Source organism: Lontra canadensis, unplaced genomic scaffold (genome assembly GCF_010015895.1).
Source record: "Lontra canadensis isolate GAN:19392208 unplaced genomic scaffold, GSC_riverotter_1.0 scaffold53, whole genome shotgun sequence".
Lineage (NCBI taxonomy): Eukaryota > Metazoa > Chordata > Mammalia > Carnivora > Mustelidae > Lontra > Lontra canadensis.
In genome coordinates, this window is record NW_022631047.1 from 746000 (window position 1) to 762559 (window position 16560).

The 16560-nt window shown below is 51.3% G+C and overlaps 2 protein-coding genes across 7 annotated transcripts; one reads left to right on the forward strand and one right to left on the reverse strand.

Moving 5' to 3' along the window:
* The first annotated feature begins 16 nt into the window (after positions 1-16).
* Positions 17-5427, forward strand: LOC116877630 (transmembrane protein 198-like). 4 transcript variants are annotated; one of them, XM_032874394.1, is made up of 5 exons: positions 17-1179; positions 2210-2469; positions 3068-3649; positions 4105-4268; positions 4392-5427. In XM_032874394.1, the coding sequence occupies exons 2-5, from the start codon at positions 2322-2324 to the stop codon at positions 4527-4529; spliced, it is 1032 nt and encodes a 343-aa protein (XP_032730285.1). In that variant the 5' UTR covers positions 17-1179; positions 2210-2321; the 3' UTR covers positions 4530-5427. The 4 variants fall into 4 exon arrangements, with proteins under 4 accessions (XP_032730285.1, XP_032730288.1, XP_032730287.1 ...); XM_032874397.1 differs by having other exon boundaries at positions 4108-4268; XM_032874396.1 differs by lacking the exon at positions 17-1179 and having other exon boundaries at positions 1447-2469.
* Positions 5428-5589: 162 nt separating this feature from the next.
* Positions 5590-11290, reverse strand: MMP19 (matrix metallopeptidase 19). 3 transcript variants are annotated; one of them, XM_032874393.1, is made up of 10 exons: positions 11120-11290; positions 10729-10814; positions 9679-9809; positions 9228-9443; positions 8499-8744; positions 7906-8031; positions 7146-7310; positions 6855-6982; positions 6369-6687; positions 5590-6302 (listed from the first exon to the last, which is right to left on the reverse strand). In XM_032874393.1, exons 1-10 carry the CDS (start codon positions 11207-11209, stop codon positions 6136-6138), a joined length of 1674 nt encoding a protein of 557 aa, XP_032730284.1. In that variant the 5' UTR covers positions 11210-11290; the 3' UTR covers positions 5590-6135. The 3 variants fall into 3 exon arrangements, with proteins under 3 accessions (XP_032730284.1, XP_032730283.1, XP_032730282.1); XM_032874392.1 differs by having other exon boundaries at positions 5590-6281; positions 6348-6687; XM_032874391.1 differs by having other exon boundaries at positions 5590-6687.
* Positions 11291-16560: the final 5270 nt, after the last annotated feature.

Genomic DNA, 16560 nt, shown 5'->3' on the forward strand with positions numbered 1-16560 from the left:
TTTTTTTTTTTTCGGGGTTCCTCTGGCTGTATTCTCAGGCTTGCCCGAGACTGGGAGATTGAGGACAGCCACCGAGCCACAGTGTTTCCCTTGCAGACAAAACCAGAGAGCGTAGAAGAGCCACCACCCCGATCCTTTTCCTGCTGCCTGTAGCGAGGACAGAGACCCTTTTGTATCATGCGGAGGTGGAGCAGAAGGCAGGACGCCCCGGGCCAGCCCCCACCCTGGCCTCCCTGCACTACCCCTTCTTTCCCAGCAATCCTCGGCCTCCCCTGCGCCCGACCCAGCTGGCGAACTGCCCGGTATAACTGCAGCTCCCACGGCCCGGATCCGCCCCTCGGGACGCTGCTCCAAGGTACTATCAACGGAGCGGTTCTGGGCGACTAGGAGCGTACCTCCGCTGGGCTCAGGACCCGAGCGGAGTGCCAAAAAACACTGCATTCATCTACATGCTGTTTTGCGTTCCATTTGCATACCGAGCAGCTCTCGGTCAACGTCGACACGCGCCCCCGCCCCCACGCAGACCCAGCTTGGGTCCCCTCCTCTGCTCGCGCTTCTCTCGTTAGTCCCCCTTCCAGACCCCGTCTTGCTCCGCAAGTTTTTCCGCCCATGAGCCCCTCGCCGGCGCCCCCAGTCCTGTAAAAGCCCCTTCCCCGGGTCCCCGATCTCGACCACCAGGTTCTCCAGAAGACAATACTCCAATTCTCTGGGAAGTGGAAGAAACCAAGCCCGGGCTAGGGGGGCGCTGGGACCCCAGTTGGGAGTTTGAGAGCGTCTAGTTGTCGAGTCATCGCCTGAGCATTCAGAGATCTTTCCCCAAACGTCTTGTGGTGTCCCAGAACCTGTCCCTGATATGGGTGGGGGATCTCTGGCCCCAGCCTAGAGCAGTGGGCAAACTGGGTCCCCCCCCCCCACCCAAAGGGAAAAGAGTTGGAGGGGCCCGCCCCGTGATGTCACCCCCCACACACCCTGTCCCCTTCCTCCACCCCCAGGCTGGTTGCATTTAGCTCACGGGGCTAGGGCTTCGGCTTGCAAGAGTTTAGGGGGCAACGAACAGAGTGACCCTGGGGGTGCCCAGACCCGACAGCCGCCCCGACGCCTAGGACCTCCGGGCAAGGATGCAGCAGGGGGGTTAGGGAAGCACTTCTACCCCCTCCTCTCCTGAGCCCTGGCAGGGTGGTGAGTAGTTAACACTCCTTCCCCAATCTGTCCTTGTTTAGAGTCCCTAGACTTCCAAGCGGATGGAAGAGAGGAGCCCCAGGGAAGCCCCACGCCAACTCTCTAGACTGTTAGGACCTTGGTGTCCAAAAGAAGACGGATGAAAGTGCCTGCATCCCTCCTACCCTACTCCCACAGTGCCCCCAGTACCAGCCCCTCCTTGATGTTCTTTCAGGAGCCGAATTCAAATTCTACTGGCAGCCGCGACACCCCGGGGGGGAGGGGGAAGAGAGGGGTAGGGAAAGTCCCACCAATGTCCTGAGAGGAGGAGCAAGAGGCGGTGTACCAGGATGTGAGATGTCTGTGGGCTAGGTGCCTGCTTAGTCCAAGAGGGACCATGGGAACTGGACTGTGGCCAGATGCCCCTTCCCCCCAACAACTCCATCTCCACATGAGCTGGGGCTTCAGAACTTTGGCAAAGTGTGGGGACTCTCTCTACTCTATTCCTTGTCCCAAACTCTTTTAATGTCTGTTTCTTTTCTCCCCTCTTCCTTCCCTGGGGTTGGAACAGCTGTCCAGAGACCCCACCATGACTCATTCTCTTCTCTTTCTCCTCCTACCCCCTCAATTAATCCCACCTTTCCCAGTCCAGTGAAGTAGTATTGAGTCCCAGCTGCAGATGGGGCAAGCTTTCTTTTAGCTGGAACAAGCTGCTGGCCTTTAGCGCCCAGTCTCACTAGTGTCCCTGGGCCCCTCCTTCCACCGACCTAGGACCTTCTACTCTCTCCAACCCACCCTGGGAAGCTAGGGATCAGATAAAGTTTCATAACCTTAAAAGATTTATAAGATAGTTTAAGTTTTACTTCGTGTCCTTGTTTCAGAGGGTAGTAAAAAGACAGCTGGTTCCCCTTGACCCAATCCTGTGGATTTTTTCAGTTACTCCAGCAAGGCCATACTCCCTCCTGAAATTGGCCTTTCTTCATAAGAAGCAGAGGTACAGAATTCTCAAGATTCATGGGCACCTGAGTTCCTGCCCCCTACCCCCTTGCAGGTTTCCCATCCCCCTCAAGACATTCATGGATGGATGAGAGGAGCTGACACTGATCTTCCCCTCTGGGATCACCTTTTCTTCGGCCATAGAGGAAGCCCTGTTGCCCCTGGCCATGACTTCTGACCCCAGGCCCTTTAATCAACATCTCCCAGAGCCTCCAGACCCAAGATGTGTCTTGGAACCCCAGGACAATCCTGAACTGGCACCCGCCCTGGTGTGTGCTCTTTGCTGCTGCTTTGGAATCATCTACTGCTGCTTCGGTGAGGGCAGGGCCAGGATTCTGGGGGGCAGCTGCCCAAAACTGTCACCCTCAAGGATGATGCCAACTTTCTCCTTTGCTCCTGAGCCACCTCTATTCTTCTGTCAGGGGATCTCTACCTTCAGTGGAGCCCATGCTGCTCTTGCCAGCTCTTCTTGTCCACACCCTATATCCATGCCCTCTAGCTCTGACCCCTGCCAATTCTCACTTGCCTCTCCCTTCCCCCTACCTCAAAACTCCATTCCCACATTATCCTCCATGTTTAAGTCTTCTTCAACCCTTCCCCAATAACCTGAATTGGCCTGTGCTGATTTCTTCCTGTCTACCATCCCTGGAAGTACTAAACCTTCCTTCTGTATTTACTCCCTGCAGTGTATCCATCTTACCTCCTCATTTTTTTCCTCCCACCTCCTCACAGTTTTTGGAAGGTCCCTGCCTTTCTTGAGATGATCCCTTTCTGCCCCTTGCCTTGAGGTCCCTGGGCTGCTGCTCCTGTCTTCTGCCCCTCTGATTAGCCACTCCTCTCCCTTCTAATTCATCAGAGCCGTCCCTGTAGATGTCTACTTTCTGTCTCTCAGTGCCTCCTGCCTCCCTTCCAGGCTACCGCTGCTTCAAGGCAGTAATGTTTCTCTCGGGCCTGCTTTCGGGAGCTCTGGTGATCTTCCTGCTGTGCCACAAGGAGCGAGTGCTAGAGACACAGCTGAGCCTGGAGGTGAGCGCGGGCATTGCGCTGGGCATCGGACTCCTCTGTGGCCTGGTCACCATGTTGGTTCGCAGCGTTGGGCTCTTCCTGACTGGTCTCCTGCTAGGCCTGACCCTGGGTGCCGGGGCCCTGCTGGGCACAGAGCCCATCTACCAACCACCTTCAGCCTGGGTGCCAGCTGGGGGGTTGGTGGGGCTGGCACTTCTGGGAGCCCTGCTCACGCTTCGGTGGCCACGTCCATTCACAGTTCTGGGCACAGCCCTGCTGGGTGCTGCGGTGCTGGTGGCCTGTGCTGACTACTTCCTAGAGGGGCTGGCACTGGGCAGTCGGCTGGGCCAACGCTTGCAGGCACTTCCAGCCTTGCCTCCTCTCTGCTGGTATAGCTGGGTCTTGCTGGGCACCTGGCCAGCCCTGGGGGCCCTTGGGGCCCTGGCCCAGTGGAAGCTCATGGATGAGGAACATGGAGGCCACGCCAATGGTGAGTTAGTGCCATGGTACAGAAGCAGCCAACCTGTGCCTTCTCATGTCCCCAGTTCCCAGACTTGACAGGGCGGTGGCGGGAAGGGGGGTGGGAAGGGGGAAAATATATTTAAGGGTGGCGGTGTCCGAGATGAATGGGTAGGGCATTGAAAGGAAGTTAGAGTTGGAGGAGCCAACGGTCTGGGTAAGAATGAGGAAAAATTGTCAGAGGAAGCAGAGAGGAGTTAATTCCTGGGGACTATTATGGAAGGAAGGAAGGGTCTCAGGGAAGCCCAAGAGGAAAGTGCAGGAGGGTTCCAAAGAAGAGTTTCTTTCAGAATAACCAGGGAGGAAATGAGGTTTGAGAGAGATTCAATAGGGAGATCAAATGGGTTTCTGTAGAGGGTAAAGGTGTTGGGGGTAGAATTCAGGGTCTCAAGGGGCCTCCCTGAGTCCATATGGCCCCCTCCCATGCAGTGGTCTTGAGCCACCAGCGAAGGCATCTTCAACTCCTTCGGATCCGCCAGCAAGAGGCCAAGTTGCACCGAACATCTGCTGGGGTGGGGCTCTGTGAAGGCAGCTACCGGCGGCGCCAGCTTCCCCCCAACACCCGGAGCCCCGCTGATAGTCTGGCTCCCGTGAGTGAGGGGAGGGGCACACCTGGGGATGGGGCAGAGGGCACATGGGGATGGTTGGGGTCGGGGATGGGGGGTTCTGACCCAGGCCCTACCTTCTGCCCTCTCTGCCCTGTGCCTCTCCAGAGTTATCTCCAGAGCCTTCGAGAGCGCCAACTGGGACCAGGCCCCCAGGCCACAGCCCCCCACACCGTCCTGGACCTGGATTCTGACTGTGGTTCCACTGTACCCCTCACCACACCTTCTGGTTCCACCCGGACCTGAGCCTAAACCTCCACTGATGCTTTGACCCCTAGCAAGGGCCTTGGAACACCAAGTGGGCAGGGCCTGACCCCACAGGACCCACACACAAACTTCCCCACCTCTGTCACTGCGGATAGAATCTGTACTCCAACCCAGACCAGTCCTGTAGGGATATGTTTCAGGGACAGATAAAGAGGAATCTTGTGAGGAGGGTAGAGGAATGGAAGGATGAGTACCTACTTCTGTCCACTAATAGAGGTGCTCTGCCCCTAGAATAACTGGCTTCCTAATTCCCTCCAAACCAAGGAGGGCCCTTACCCAAAGAGCCTTTTACATACTTGCCTCAGTGTGCCTCACGATGGTCGAATAGGGGGTTTTGTTGTTGTAGGACCTACAGAAAACCAGGTAGCTCCCTAAAGCACTTGATAGCTATTTGATGGGGAGAAGGGCACAGAGGAGCTCCTGGCTTCCATAGGCTCAAGTCCTGTTCTCCTACCTCATTTGGGAATACCGTCCTCCATGGTGCTTGCCTTTCTCTCCTTAATGTGGGGAAGACCACGGGGCAATGCATGGCACAGAACCTGCCTCCCCCCACAGCTGTCTACTTCTCCAAGGGGAGACCATTGGCACACATGCCAGAGTCTTGCCCTTTTGCCCAAAGCAGCCTGGTCTTCACCGCTGCATGGGAGACAAGTGCCTTCTCTGCTTCTCATTGTAGGTGATGCTCCTCTCCTTCACTAGAACTTTATCCCAGCCACTAACCCATTCTAACTCCCTCCTCTGATTTTCCTGCTCAGAGTCTGTTCCCTGGTTCCCCGGACAGCATGAAGGAAGATGTGTTCCTCCCCTGGGCAACAAAGCTATGATGGGAGGGAGGAAGAACATGGAGCATGTGAATAAAATGGCATTGAACATTGAACCAGGGAGTCCAGCCTCTGCTGTTGCTGCTCTTTTCTTTCTCTGCACCCCCAAACAGTTAGCCAGACTGATAAGTCCTCTGTCCCCTAGAGATCTGATACGGCTATCCTCACCAGACTGGACTACTGGACTCACAGCTACACACACACATAGCCAGAGGAAGAGCTGTTCAGTCCTCTTTAACAAACATGGAGTTAGCCTTTATTAAGCACAAATGTGCCAGACATTGTACCCTGCACTTCACAAAAAGTATTTCATTTAATGCAAACACCCTGCAGGACCAGTATTAACCTCATTGAGCAGATGGGGAATCTGAGGCTCAATGAGGTTAATTAACTTGCCCAAAGTCATAAGCAAGTAAATGTGATTCTTAAAGGGTTCCAAAGCCCTTGCTCATTTTACTGGCCATGCCATTTTCTTGCACTTTGTCTGGGAAGAATGGGACCCAGGCATTTAGCTTCCCAGCTGTTGCCACCTGTCAGCCAAGGTCCTGAGGGATGCCTTCCTTCTACTGCTGTCTTCCAGACAGTAGATAACACAGTTGGAAGGAGCTATGTAGGATGAGCGAAGGAATGTATAGAGTTGGGAGCTGACCCAGAGTTAGGGAGTCACTGCCCAGGAGGTCAAGAGCACAGAGGAGTGGTGGCTGGAGCTGGGACCTTTCAAGCCCTGAAGTTTATTGTTCATCCCCCTGCTGCAGCCCCGCAGCCTAGGGAGCTGACATTGGACTCCTCTCAGGCCTCCGGGCAGGGCTGGTGACATTACCAGGGAATGGAAGGGTGGGGGAGCCTGTGGCTGAGGGGCTAATGTCCAAGATAGGGTCTCTGGGTGGGTGGTCAGTGTTCAAGGTGGTACCTATGGCTGAGGAAGTGGAACCCAAGGTGGTTCCTATGGCAGGGTGGTCAGTGTTCAAGGTGGTACCTATGGCTGAGGAAGTGGAACCCAAGGTGGTTCCTATGGCAGAGTGGTCAGTGCCTGAGGATAAAGAAGTGGCATCTCCACCTGACAGAGTGGGGACTGAGGTCTGGGGATGACAGTGCATCCAGTGGCGGGCAGTATCTCTGGGATAGCCTTTCTCTCCTCGTAGCTGCCTGTTGAGGCGCCAGTATTGTTTACCCTTGAAGAAATAGACCTGGCCATCCCGCCAGCTCATAGCAGCAGAGGGCTGGTTTGGTGCTCCCGTAAACAAGCCTTTGATTGGTTTAGGGTAGTGGCTGAAGTCAGTTCGGGCCAGCTCGTCCCACTGCCAATACCCGGAGCCCTAGGAGTAGGGTGGGTAGGGAGAAGAAGAGGATAAGGAGAGAGCTTAAGGATCCCCAGATCTACCCCCAGCTGCAAATGATCTCCTTTCAAGGGCAAGTCCGCTTCTCAGTGTGAGGCAGCCCACCTCTCCTAAGAAGGGATTTGCCCTTGCTTTGAATTTTGTACCTTAAAGAGGAACACCTTTTGGTTGAAAGGCCAATAGAGAGCTGCATCCAGATTGGGTTCTACCCTGTTCAGCTTCTTGGGGAAGCCAGGAGACATCTTGAAATTAATATAGCGCCACACCTTGTCTCCTGAGAGCCGGTAAGAAAAAATCAGGTTATGTCTGTCTCCAGGTGATAGCTTTTGGTTCTCCCATTCTGCCCTTCCAGAAACTTCTCATCTCTCCCTCCCTTTTATGGCTTCTTTAATCGTAGGCCCTCCTCAGGTAACACACTGTAAACCATTCTCTTTTACCCTTAAAGAAGTGAATCCATTGTGTTCGAGGAGAGTAGACAGCAGCATCTAGGTTTCCTGGGAGCCCCTCCCAAAGGGCAGACACTTGGAACAAGGGACCCAGCCCTGAATCGGTCACCGTCCACACGTAGTTCCCCTTGAAGGCATAAGTCTTCCCGCGGGGCCCTGAGGGTAAAGTGCGGACAAGTCAAAAAGACTTGGGTCAAATAAAGACTTACGGGCACTGCAGGCAGGCTGATAATTTGCTCTCCTCCCACAGGCTGGGCCTCAAAACTTCAACTTTAATTTAAAGAGAGGATTAAGGTAGAGAAGGAAGACTCCATGTTCAGCCTCTTTGTTATTCAGACCAATTCAGCTCTGATTCACTCAATAAAACAAAAACCCTGCAGATAGCTCACCCTTGGGGACCTCACCTCCTATTCCAAGTAGCTTCCAAGTTGTCCTTCCATGCAGGTATGATACCTTCTCTAATAGACATTCTAGGAAATAGAGTTTTCTTCACCTTGCTATATTACCAGATATGTTTTGCTGGCCCTTATAGGGAAGACACTGAGGTAAATGCCCACCTAGCCCACCTTTAATTTGGCTCTGAAGCCTTCCTCTCCATGCCACGTGCCTTCTTCCATGGCCACTCACCCCTGTCTGGTATCTAACCTCTTCTGCTCATGCTGAGGTCCCACGTCATTCCCATCTGTCCAGGTCTCAAGATCAGTGGGCTGCTGCCACTGCCTGCCTATAGCCTGGAGGGGAAGGGCCTCACCCAACATCATGGCATCCAGTTCACCACTGCAGGGGTCTGGCATGGGACTGGGTTCTGTGGGTACATGTGGTATAGTGGGGAACTCCATCTCTTCTTCCTCATCTTCTATCTCTGGGTTCTTCTTCCCTGCAAGGCCACATAATGCTGCTCAAGGAGAGAACTCACAGCACCTGGCCTCCCCACTCTTCTATAAGTTTGCCTCAGAGTCCCCATAGAAAGTGGAAAAGGGAATCCTAGAGAATTTCTCTTGGTGGGAGGCAAGATCATATTGATATCGACAGGAGACACATTTTAGTTTTGAGAGGCACCAGAAAGGAGGAAGGAAGTTTGCTGGAACACTGATTCTTCTTCATCCCCAAGAATGGGTAAGAGGAGAGAGAGGCCTGAAAGGAAGGTCAGACATGGAAGTGTCAGAAAAACAACTCCTGAAAATGAAGAAGCCTAAATAACTGGGCAGGAGGAAGAGAAAGAAGCCAAGTCATTTCCCACCATGGAGGTTAGACCAGTCTCTTCAGCCTGAAGAGATGCTGGTCACACTGACCTTAGGATCACTAGGGGTCATGATTAGCCATAACTTGAGGGAAAAAACTAACCGTAGAGAGCCTGAATCCCTGCCACATCATCTGCATGAAGCTTGAAGTGGGGCCGGTAGCCAGCATAGACAGGGGCCATGAGGGCCTGGGTATATCGAGAGTGCCCAAGCCCCAAGGCATGGCCCAGTTCGTGGGCTGCAATGATGCGCAGATTCACCCCCTGGTAAGTCCTCTCAGTCCAGAGTTCATCTTCATCAAAGTGCACACTGCCCAGCTCTGGGATGTCAGCATGGGCCAGGACCCTCCCTGGACAAAGACAAAGGTGGACAGGAAGGAGGTCAGAGTCTTCTAGGCTAAAGTATCCCCTGCATGTTATAAACCCCAATTTCTCCATTCCCTTAAATTTCCAACTGTATTCAGTCTCTCAGATGCCTCTCTCTCAATTTTCACCTCACCTTGTCATCACCGAGTTCTCTCTGCGTTGCCCATCCCTCTGTCTCTATACTTCTCAACCACTCTCTTCTCTCTGGCCCAGTCCTCTCTGAGGGGTGTCTTGAGCAGGGGAACTTAAACCAAGGACTAAAGCATAAGCTTCAAAGAGGAAGCTTGATAAGACCCCAGGGAGGTGACCAGATGCTTTCTAAGAGAATATTAGAAGGTGGTTAGAGAGTGTGGGGTGCAGTTGGGCATAGGGAGCAGCCTGAACATTAAGGTTGCAGAGTCACTGGCTCAAGGGGACAGAGATCATCTCAAATGTCTGTAAGGTGGGAACCAAGAGCTGGTGCCTACCACGCCCATCAAAGGAATTGGAGCAGTATGGTGTCTGACGGCCATGGAAGGAGAGGCGGATGTCAGCGAAGCCAGCCTGCACCTCCCGGAAGGTCAGGGGGGCCACATTGCTCCAGTACTGGAAGGCTTGAAGCAGGGCAGCCCGGGCTGTGTGGGGCGGGAGGGTGGAAGGCAGGTTCAAGATGCGGAAGGTCAGGTGCTTCTTTCTCCAGCGGCCTGATTATTGGACAGAAAATAGGTTAGAAACAGAGATCCTCTGCCAACCCCAAAGAGCTCCCCTGAGTCTAGGCATTCGCTCAAAAAAGTTATGTCTCCAGGCAGGCAATGATCAGTTAATCACCAGGTGATCATCCATTCAACACTGAGCTGGACCAGCCTGTCCCAATGCCACCTGTACTCCAGAGCTATGCCACAGCCTCCTTTCCCTCCCTTTCCCAGTCTCAGTCCTCACCCAGAAGGAGGTATTTAAGGGTCTTCTGGTTGAAGGGGTCCTCCAGGCCACAACGGGGCTGCCCCATGCGGGCCCTTGTGGCATCATCCAGCTGACCTGAGACTGGCAGCTCAGATGCTTCCTGAAAAGCTCTGAAAAGAGGGAGAGGGATGGGCCCAGCAGGGCAGGGGAGTGTGGAATGACTGGAAACTGGGGATAGCTCCTTGGCCCCTTCTGCCCACAGTGGTAGGTGAGAATGGCACAGGATCTCTGAAACTGATGGGGTCACTCCCGTATCCAGTCTTCATAATTAGGACTTTCTCTTCTGTTCTGCAGAGATAGCAATACTCCAGCTTCACCTCCCCATCTTCAGTCTCTTATCTGTGTAAGGTTTCCCTCAGGTGTAGCCTTCTTCCCCTATTGCAATTTCTAAACTTCTTCTGCTCTGGGGAAGTGCCCCACCCCCTGCTCTGGAGACTCTCCCACCACTGGTCCAACCTGAGAGCCTGTCCTCCCTCAGCCTTCTCCTGATGGCTGGACTCCCCTCCCAGCCCAGCCTGCTCTGGGGCAATTTCGAAGCTCAGGCCCTGCAGGCACTGCGGCTTTTCAAGGAACTGTGAACACAGCTGAGAGCAGAAAGAAAAACTACCCATTAGATCCAAAATAGGAAAAGACAACTTCAAAATAGAAATAAATCCTGAATTAAATGTCCACAAAAAGCAACATCATCCCAACAACTCAACTCCAAATCAACTCGATTCATAGTTTTATCTGTAAATTATGCTTCATGTGGGATGTCGCTAATAGTGTATTGGATACAATGTGGAATGGAGCCTCCAAAGGGATGCTCAGGGTCTAGGAAGATTCAATGACTGCTCCTCATCTTTGAATCCCCATCTCATTCTATGCCCCACCCCCCTAAGAGTGATAGCAACCCATTCCCTAGCTCCCCAGCATGGATTGGGGTCAGGCAAAAGTGGGCCTGGTGAGAGGAAGGGATGGAAAAAGCAGATGGAAAGATAACCTTGCAACCTTGACCCTTAATAAGGCATGTGCCTTATGACCTCTCACCTCAGAGCCTCTATAATATCTTCTGGCCTGAAGTCATCAGGTCCTTCTAGAGGCTTCTGCAGGTACCCATACTGCAACAGGTAATCCTATGATGGGGGTCACGGTAAGCAGAATAAAAGGGGAATGAGTCTCAGGGTAAAACTTCTCAGTGGCCTAACAGACCCATGAGGATAGGAGGGGGCAGACATGGAAGGACTAAAGGAAGGGCATCTCAGGGAAGGGGCTCAGGTGGAACAAAGGCAAGAAGTGTGAGATGGGTAGGAGTAGATCATGGAGCAGAAGAAGGAAGAGAAAGGCAGGTTGAAGGTCAGGAGGGAGGCTTGGGTGGGACTGTGGCATAATACCCCAATCCCTTCCTGGGCCTGGGTCCCTCCTTCCCTGGAGGACTCACCACTGCTGTCTCTTTCCCTGCAGGCCCCAGGGCCCGGCCTGAGACTGTCATAGGGAGTAATAAACCCAGCCACAGCCACTGCCAGTCCATGGTCGAACCAGGCAACAACTCCAGAGGCTGTCTGGGCCTTCTGCCCTGAGATCTCTGGGAACCTGGGGGAGAAGATTGGGTCAGGGGACCTCCTGCCTCCAGTTCTTTCCACTCTCCAGTCTCTGGCCCTCTTTATAAAACTTCAGAGGAGGGAAATTGGGGGGAGTGGCAGTGGGAGGTGACTCAGCCCAGAGATATGTTGCAATTCACCATTAACCCCTGCCCTGCCACAGAGCTTCTGTCAAGAAGAGCCCCCAGCGGAGTCCATTCCCACAGAGTCCTACCCTGGAGATGGGAAGACTTTTCACACTGTCCTGGGGGTGAGCATCCTGGCAGGAGGAGAAGCAGAATCCCAGCAGAGACCAGGGTAGGGACCATGACTATCCCCTGGAGTTGGACATTCTTGTGCCCCAGGAACCTGGGGACAGCAAACTCCTCATCTTCAATCTTCATGGGTCCCTGTCTGTACAACAATAGGGAAAAACAAAACAAAACAAAAACCAAAGGGGAAGGGAGCAGCTTAGGTGCTCGGGTTTCAGGACCCTGGGATTATGACCTGAACCAAAGGGAGCAGATTCACCGACCAAGCCACTCAGGCATCCATTTGTTTGGTTTTTGTTTTGCCTCTTGTTTTTTGGTTTTGGTTTTGGTTTTTTGGCCATTTTTTATAAGAGGAAATGGAGTCCCAGAGAGGGAACTTGACTGAGCACATGAAGCTCCCAATTGATCTGGCTAGATTCAAATCGCTCTGCTGACTCCATAACCTATCATAACCCATACTCTTTCCAGCCACCACACTGATGACTCTCAGTTTTGTTCTTCAAATGTTTAGGAGCCACTAAGGGTCCACTCTCATTTATGCGTCACACATTTGCATATCCTTCAAATGCACAAAGAAGTAAGGATAGGACTGGGAGAAAGGGTTACTGAACTCACGTTCTCAGTAGGACCCCAATGCCAAGCCCCTTTGCATATGCTATGCTATAAAACTGGCAGGCTTCACAGGGGAACCCTTCACACTCCTGGGTCATGGTGGGGGATACTCCTGACTCATATTGTTGCCCTCGATGATGCTGAGCCCTTGACCCACCCAGCCCTCAACTGGGTAATAATCAGGTGACTAGGTCCCAAATGGCCATTGACAGGCAAGGAAGGACAGAGACCTTCTGACCGATAAGTGACAAAGGCCATGACTGAGGCCATCATCAAGGCTGATGTCCCCAGGAAATGACGGGGTTTAGGAACCAGCTCTCCTCTCACTCAGCCCACTGCAGGGTTCTTTCGCAACCTTGTTCTTCTCCCCCTCTTTCCACCCTCCACCCCTCACTCCCTCCTTTTTTGAGAACAGGACATGGTCCAGTTGAAAATTATAATTTTTTTCTGATTAAAGTTTCCTCTTGGGTGCCTGGCTGGCTCCGTCAGTTAAGCGTCTGTCTTGGTCTCAGGTCATGATTCCAGGGTCCTGGGATGGAGTTCCACATCGTCGGGCTCTCACTTAGGGGAGCTTGTGCTCTTCCTGCTTGTGCTCTTTTGTTCTCTGTCAAATACATAAATAAATAATATCTTTAAAAATAAATAAATAAGTAAATTTTTCTCTTTTTCCTGAATAAAAGTTGTTCTTTGCTCATTGTAGTAAATTTGGAAAATACCAAAATAAACAAGGAAAAACATGAAAACCACCACTAAATGTTACCCAGAAGAGAATCACTAGTAACAATTTGACCCATTTTCTTGCAACTCTGTGGCTTTGAGTTCAGCTCTAGCTCTAGCCTGTCCAGACTCAGCCCCTAGGGACTGGGGCTGGAATGGAAGAGAAAGCAATAAGAAATAGTAAAATAATAATAACAACAATAATAATAGTGATGATGATGGTGATGATGGAGGAGGGACAGGAGTTGAGACTGGGGGAGAGAGGAGGATACAGACAGGGAGAATGTGAGAGAAAGAAGTAAGATGAATGTGATAGCTGATCTCCTTCCCTTTAGGCACCTCATGTGAGGGGTAAAAAAAAAAAAAAAACAAAAAAAAGAGAGCAGGGAGGACACTTCAAAACCTGTGACAATATATTAGTGAGAGATGATTACAAAAGGTGGGCACTCACTCTGGCATGGAACCACATCTAGATACTAAGGAGCCAGGAGAGAATAGAGTAAAATAGTAAAAGCTGCGAAATAGTTTACCTCATTTACCCTCAACAACAGGGATGGTATTAATACCTTCTTATGGAAAAAGAAACTGAGTTTCTGATAGGTTGCTTCAGGTCACACAGCTAGGAAGCAGTTGAGCCTCAGTCTCAACCTGTGATGATCTTTGCAGCCTCCCAAGAGTTTCCGCAGGCACCCAGACAAAACCCCCTAGAGCCAGGAGCTGCAGGGGGGCACATGCGGAAGGACAGATGACTAACTGGTCCCATAGTGACATCATGGCCACCCCTATCCACCAACCCCCCACCCCTTGAGCCAGGCTGACCCAGCTCTTTTTCCCTCTGAATTTGTCATCTCTCGCTGCGGGAGATATGGGGATGTGTGCAAAGGGTTAGGACATGTGCTCTGCCTGCCCCAAAAAGAGAACTTGATTCCGAGGGAAAGAACTCCTGCATTCTTTGGCTTGCTTGCTCCCTTCCTGCAAACTAGTTTCCCTCTCTATCCACAGAATGTGGTTGTAGGGTTGTGTATGGAAATATTTTTAGTTAAAATATTTTAAACCATAACAGGAGGAAGTAGGTTATATTCTTAGAGTATTTTCTAGTGATGGGGGTGGAGGGGGGTAATGGGGCTATGGGTTGTATGGCAAAGGTTTGTCAGGAGTCTCTTAGTCCAAGAAAAGTGGGTCTCTAAAACCACCACCAGCCCTCTCTGACAGCCACCCTTACCCGAATGGGGTGGCCCCTAGGGGCTGGACATCCTGGTGTAAAGAGCAAGTCTGGGACCTGAAACTGGAAACTGGAGGTGAGAAAAACACAAGTTATAACTCACCAGCCCAGACCCTGCTCCTGATTTAGAGAAATGCGGTCTTAGCTTCTGGCCTGTTTCCTCTGAGCCCTGAGGGAATCAGGAGAGAGGGAACTTTCCCTGGCTGAATGAGATTGAGTTTTCCAAGCTGTTACCCTGGAAACCTCTGTTTTTAAGAGGACCCTCCCCCCAACACACACTCCTTTAATTAATCATGAGTTCCTAGAAGCCAGATAGGAAACGATGGCCTGGGTTGCGCACAGCTGGAACCGGTTAGTGACGAGAGAAGTGGGAGGGGTTTGGGGATGGCTCAGGGGCTGCACTAGTACATTCTGTTCCCAGGATGCTCCAGACTTCCTGAGGCCCCCTACAAGCACTTCCCCATCACAAACATTTCCACCCACCTACAGCTCCTCAAACACACACATACTCAGGCACTGGCCCGAACTGGCTCAGCTGAGAGGATATCAGACCAAATCCTTACGTTCTCCATTCTCCAGTTCCTGTCGAAGTGTGAGGAAGACCAAGATCTGCTCCTTGTTTCCAGTGTGCAGGAGAAAGTATCATCCCGCAGGACTCTTCTAGAGATTGCTGGAGGCTTCTGCTGGTTATCCCATTACCCAGTACAGTGCCAAAGGCATGTTTGAAGGGATCAATTCTAGCCTCTGGAGTAAGGAGGGAGTAGAGGAATAAGAAGCTCAAGTGGGGGCACCTGGGTGGCTCAGTAGGTTGGGTGCCTAACTCTTGATTTAGACTCGGGTTATGATACTGGGGTCTTGGGATCAAGACCCTGCCTCAGGTTCCATGCTCAGTGTGGAGTCTCCTTGTCCCTCTCCCTCTGCTCCTGCCCCCATGTTCACACTCTCTCTCTTTCAAATAAATAAAATATTTTTTAAAAAGTGATTAAAGGAGAAGGGGTGCCTGGTGGCTCAGTTGGTTGAGTGGCTGTCTTTGGCTCAGGTCATGATCCCGGGTCCTGGGATCAGGCCCCTAGTCAGGTTCCCTGTTCAGAGGGGGAGTCTCCTTTTCCCTCTGCCTCTCCCTCCTGCTTGTGCTCTCTTTCCCTCTCTCAAATAAATAAAATCTTTTAAAAAATAATTAATGAAAGGGGAAAAAACTTAAATGTTCTTGCAGCATCTAGGATGATAGGGAAATGATGGTAACACAAAGGATTTTTGCTCCTTCTGGAAATGACTGCCTTTTTCTTAATGAAAACCAAACTATCTTTATTGTTTTTCCCAATGACAGTGGGATGTGGGGAAGTACGTTGTCTTCCTGCCCTCACATTGTGACCCCAAGAAACAGATCTGTCCTCATGTTTGGGAACTGTCATGAGCCTGGAGAATTCATGTTTGGATCCCTTTTTTATTGGCAAAAGGCTTTGGTAGGAGGTTGGCAAAGGAAATAGTTCAGCACTGACTTCCCCTTTTGAAAAGGGTAGTAACTGGATGGGGGAAGGAGACCTAGAAATAACCCAATTCTGCTTCTGCCAGGCCAGCAACTGCAGAGAGGACTAGTGGGGTAAGAAAGCAGCCCTTAAGCGTGGAGGCACATAGGGAGAAGGTTCTCCTTTGTGCCCCTTGTTTTGTTCCTAACTTACTTAAGAAGGATAGTGGAGGGTTGACCAGTGTGGTTATATTTTTGTTTTTTAGTGAATTCATTAATTTGACAATGGGGGAAGGATCAACATAGTAAACAAGTGTATCCTGCATATAGTGAGCAAGAAAGAGATAAGGATTTTATTTTTTAAAGATTTTGTTTATTTATTTGACAGACAGATCACAAGTAGGCAGAAAGAGAGAGGGAAGCAGGCTCCCCACCAAGCACAGAGCCCAATGCGGCGCTTGATCCCAGGACTCTGAGGTCATGACCTGAGCCGAAGGCAGAGGCTTAACCCACTGAGCCACCTAGGTGCCTAGAAAAAGCTAAAGGATTATAAAGCATCAAAGGGGCAAGGGGCACCTGGGTGGCTCAGTCAGTTAAGTGTCTGACTCTTGATTCTGGCTCTGGTCCTGATCTCAGGGTCATGAGATTGAGTACCGCAACGAGCCCCATGTTGAGTTCCCTGATCAGCACGGAATGGGCTTGAGAGTCTCTCTCTCTCTCTCTCTCTCTCTCTGCTTCTGCCCCTCCCTGATCCTGTGCTTGCTCTCTCTAAGGTAAATAAATAAATCTTTAAAAAAATAATAATAAAGCATCAAAGGGGCAAAGTTCCAGTCTGAGTTCAAGCTGCAAGCAGGTTTGGCATAATAAGCATTATCCGTAGGCTGTGAAAGAAGTTTTTGAAATGGGAAATAGAAAAAGATAATTGAGAAAGAAGACTGTTGATCCTAAAGAACATTATATATAGTTTTTTGTTTTTTTAAGATTTATCTATGCACTTTTATTTAGAGAGAGAGC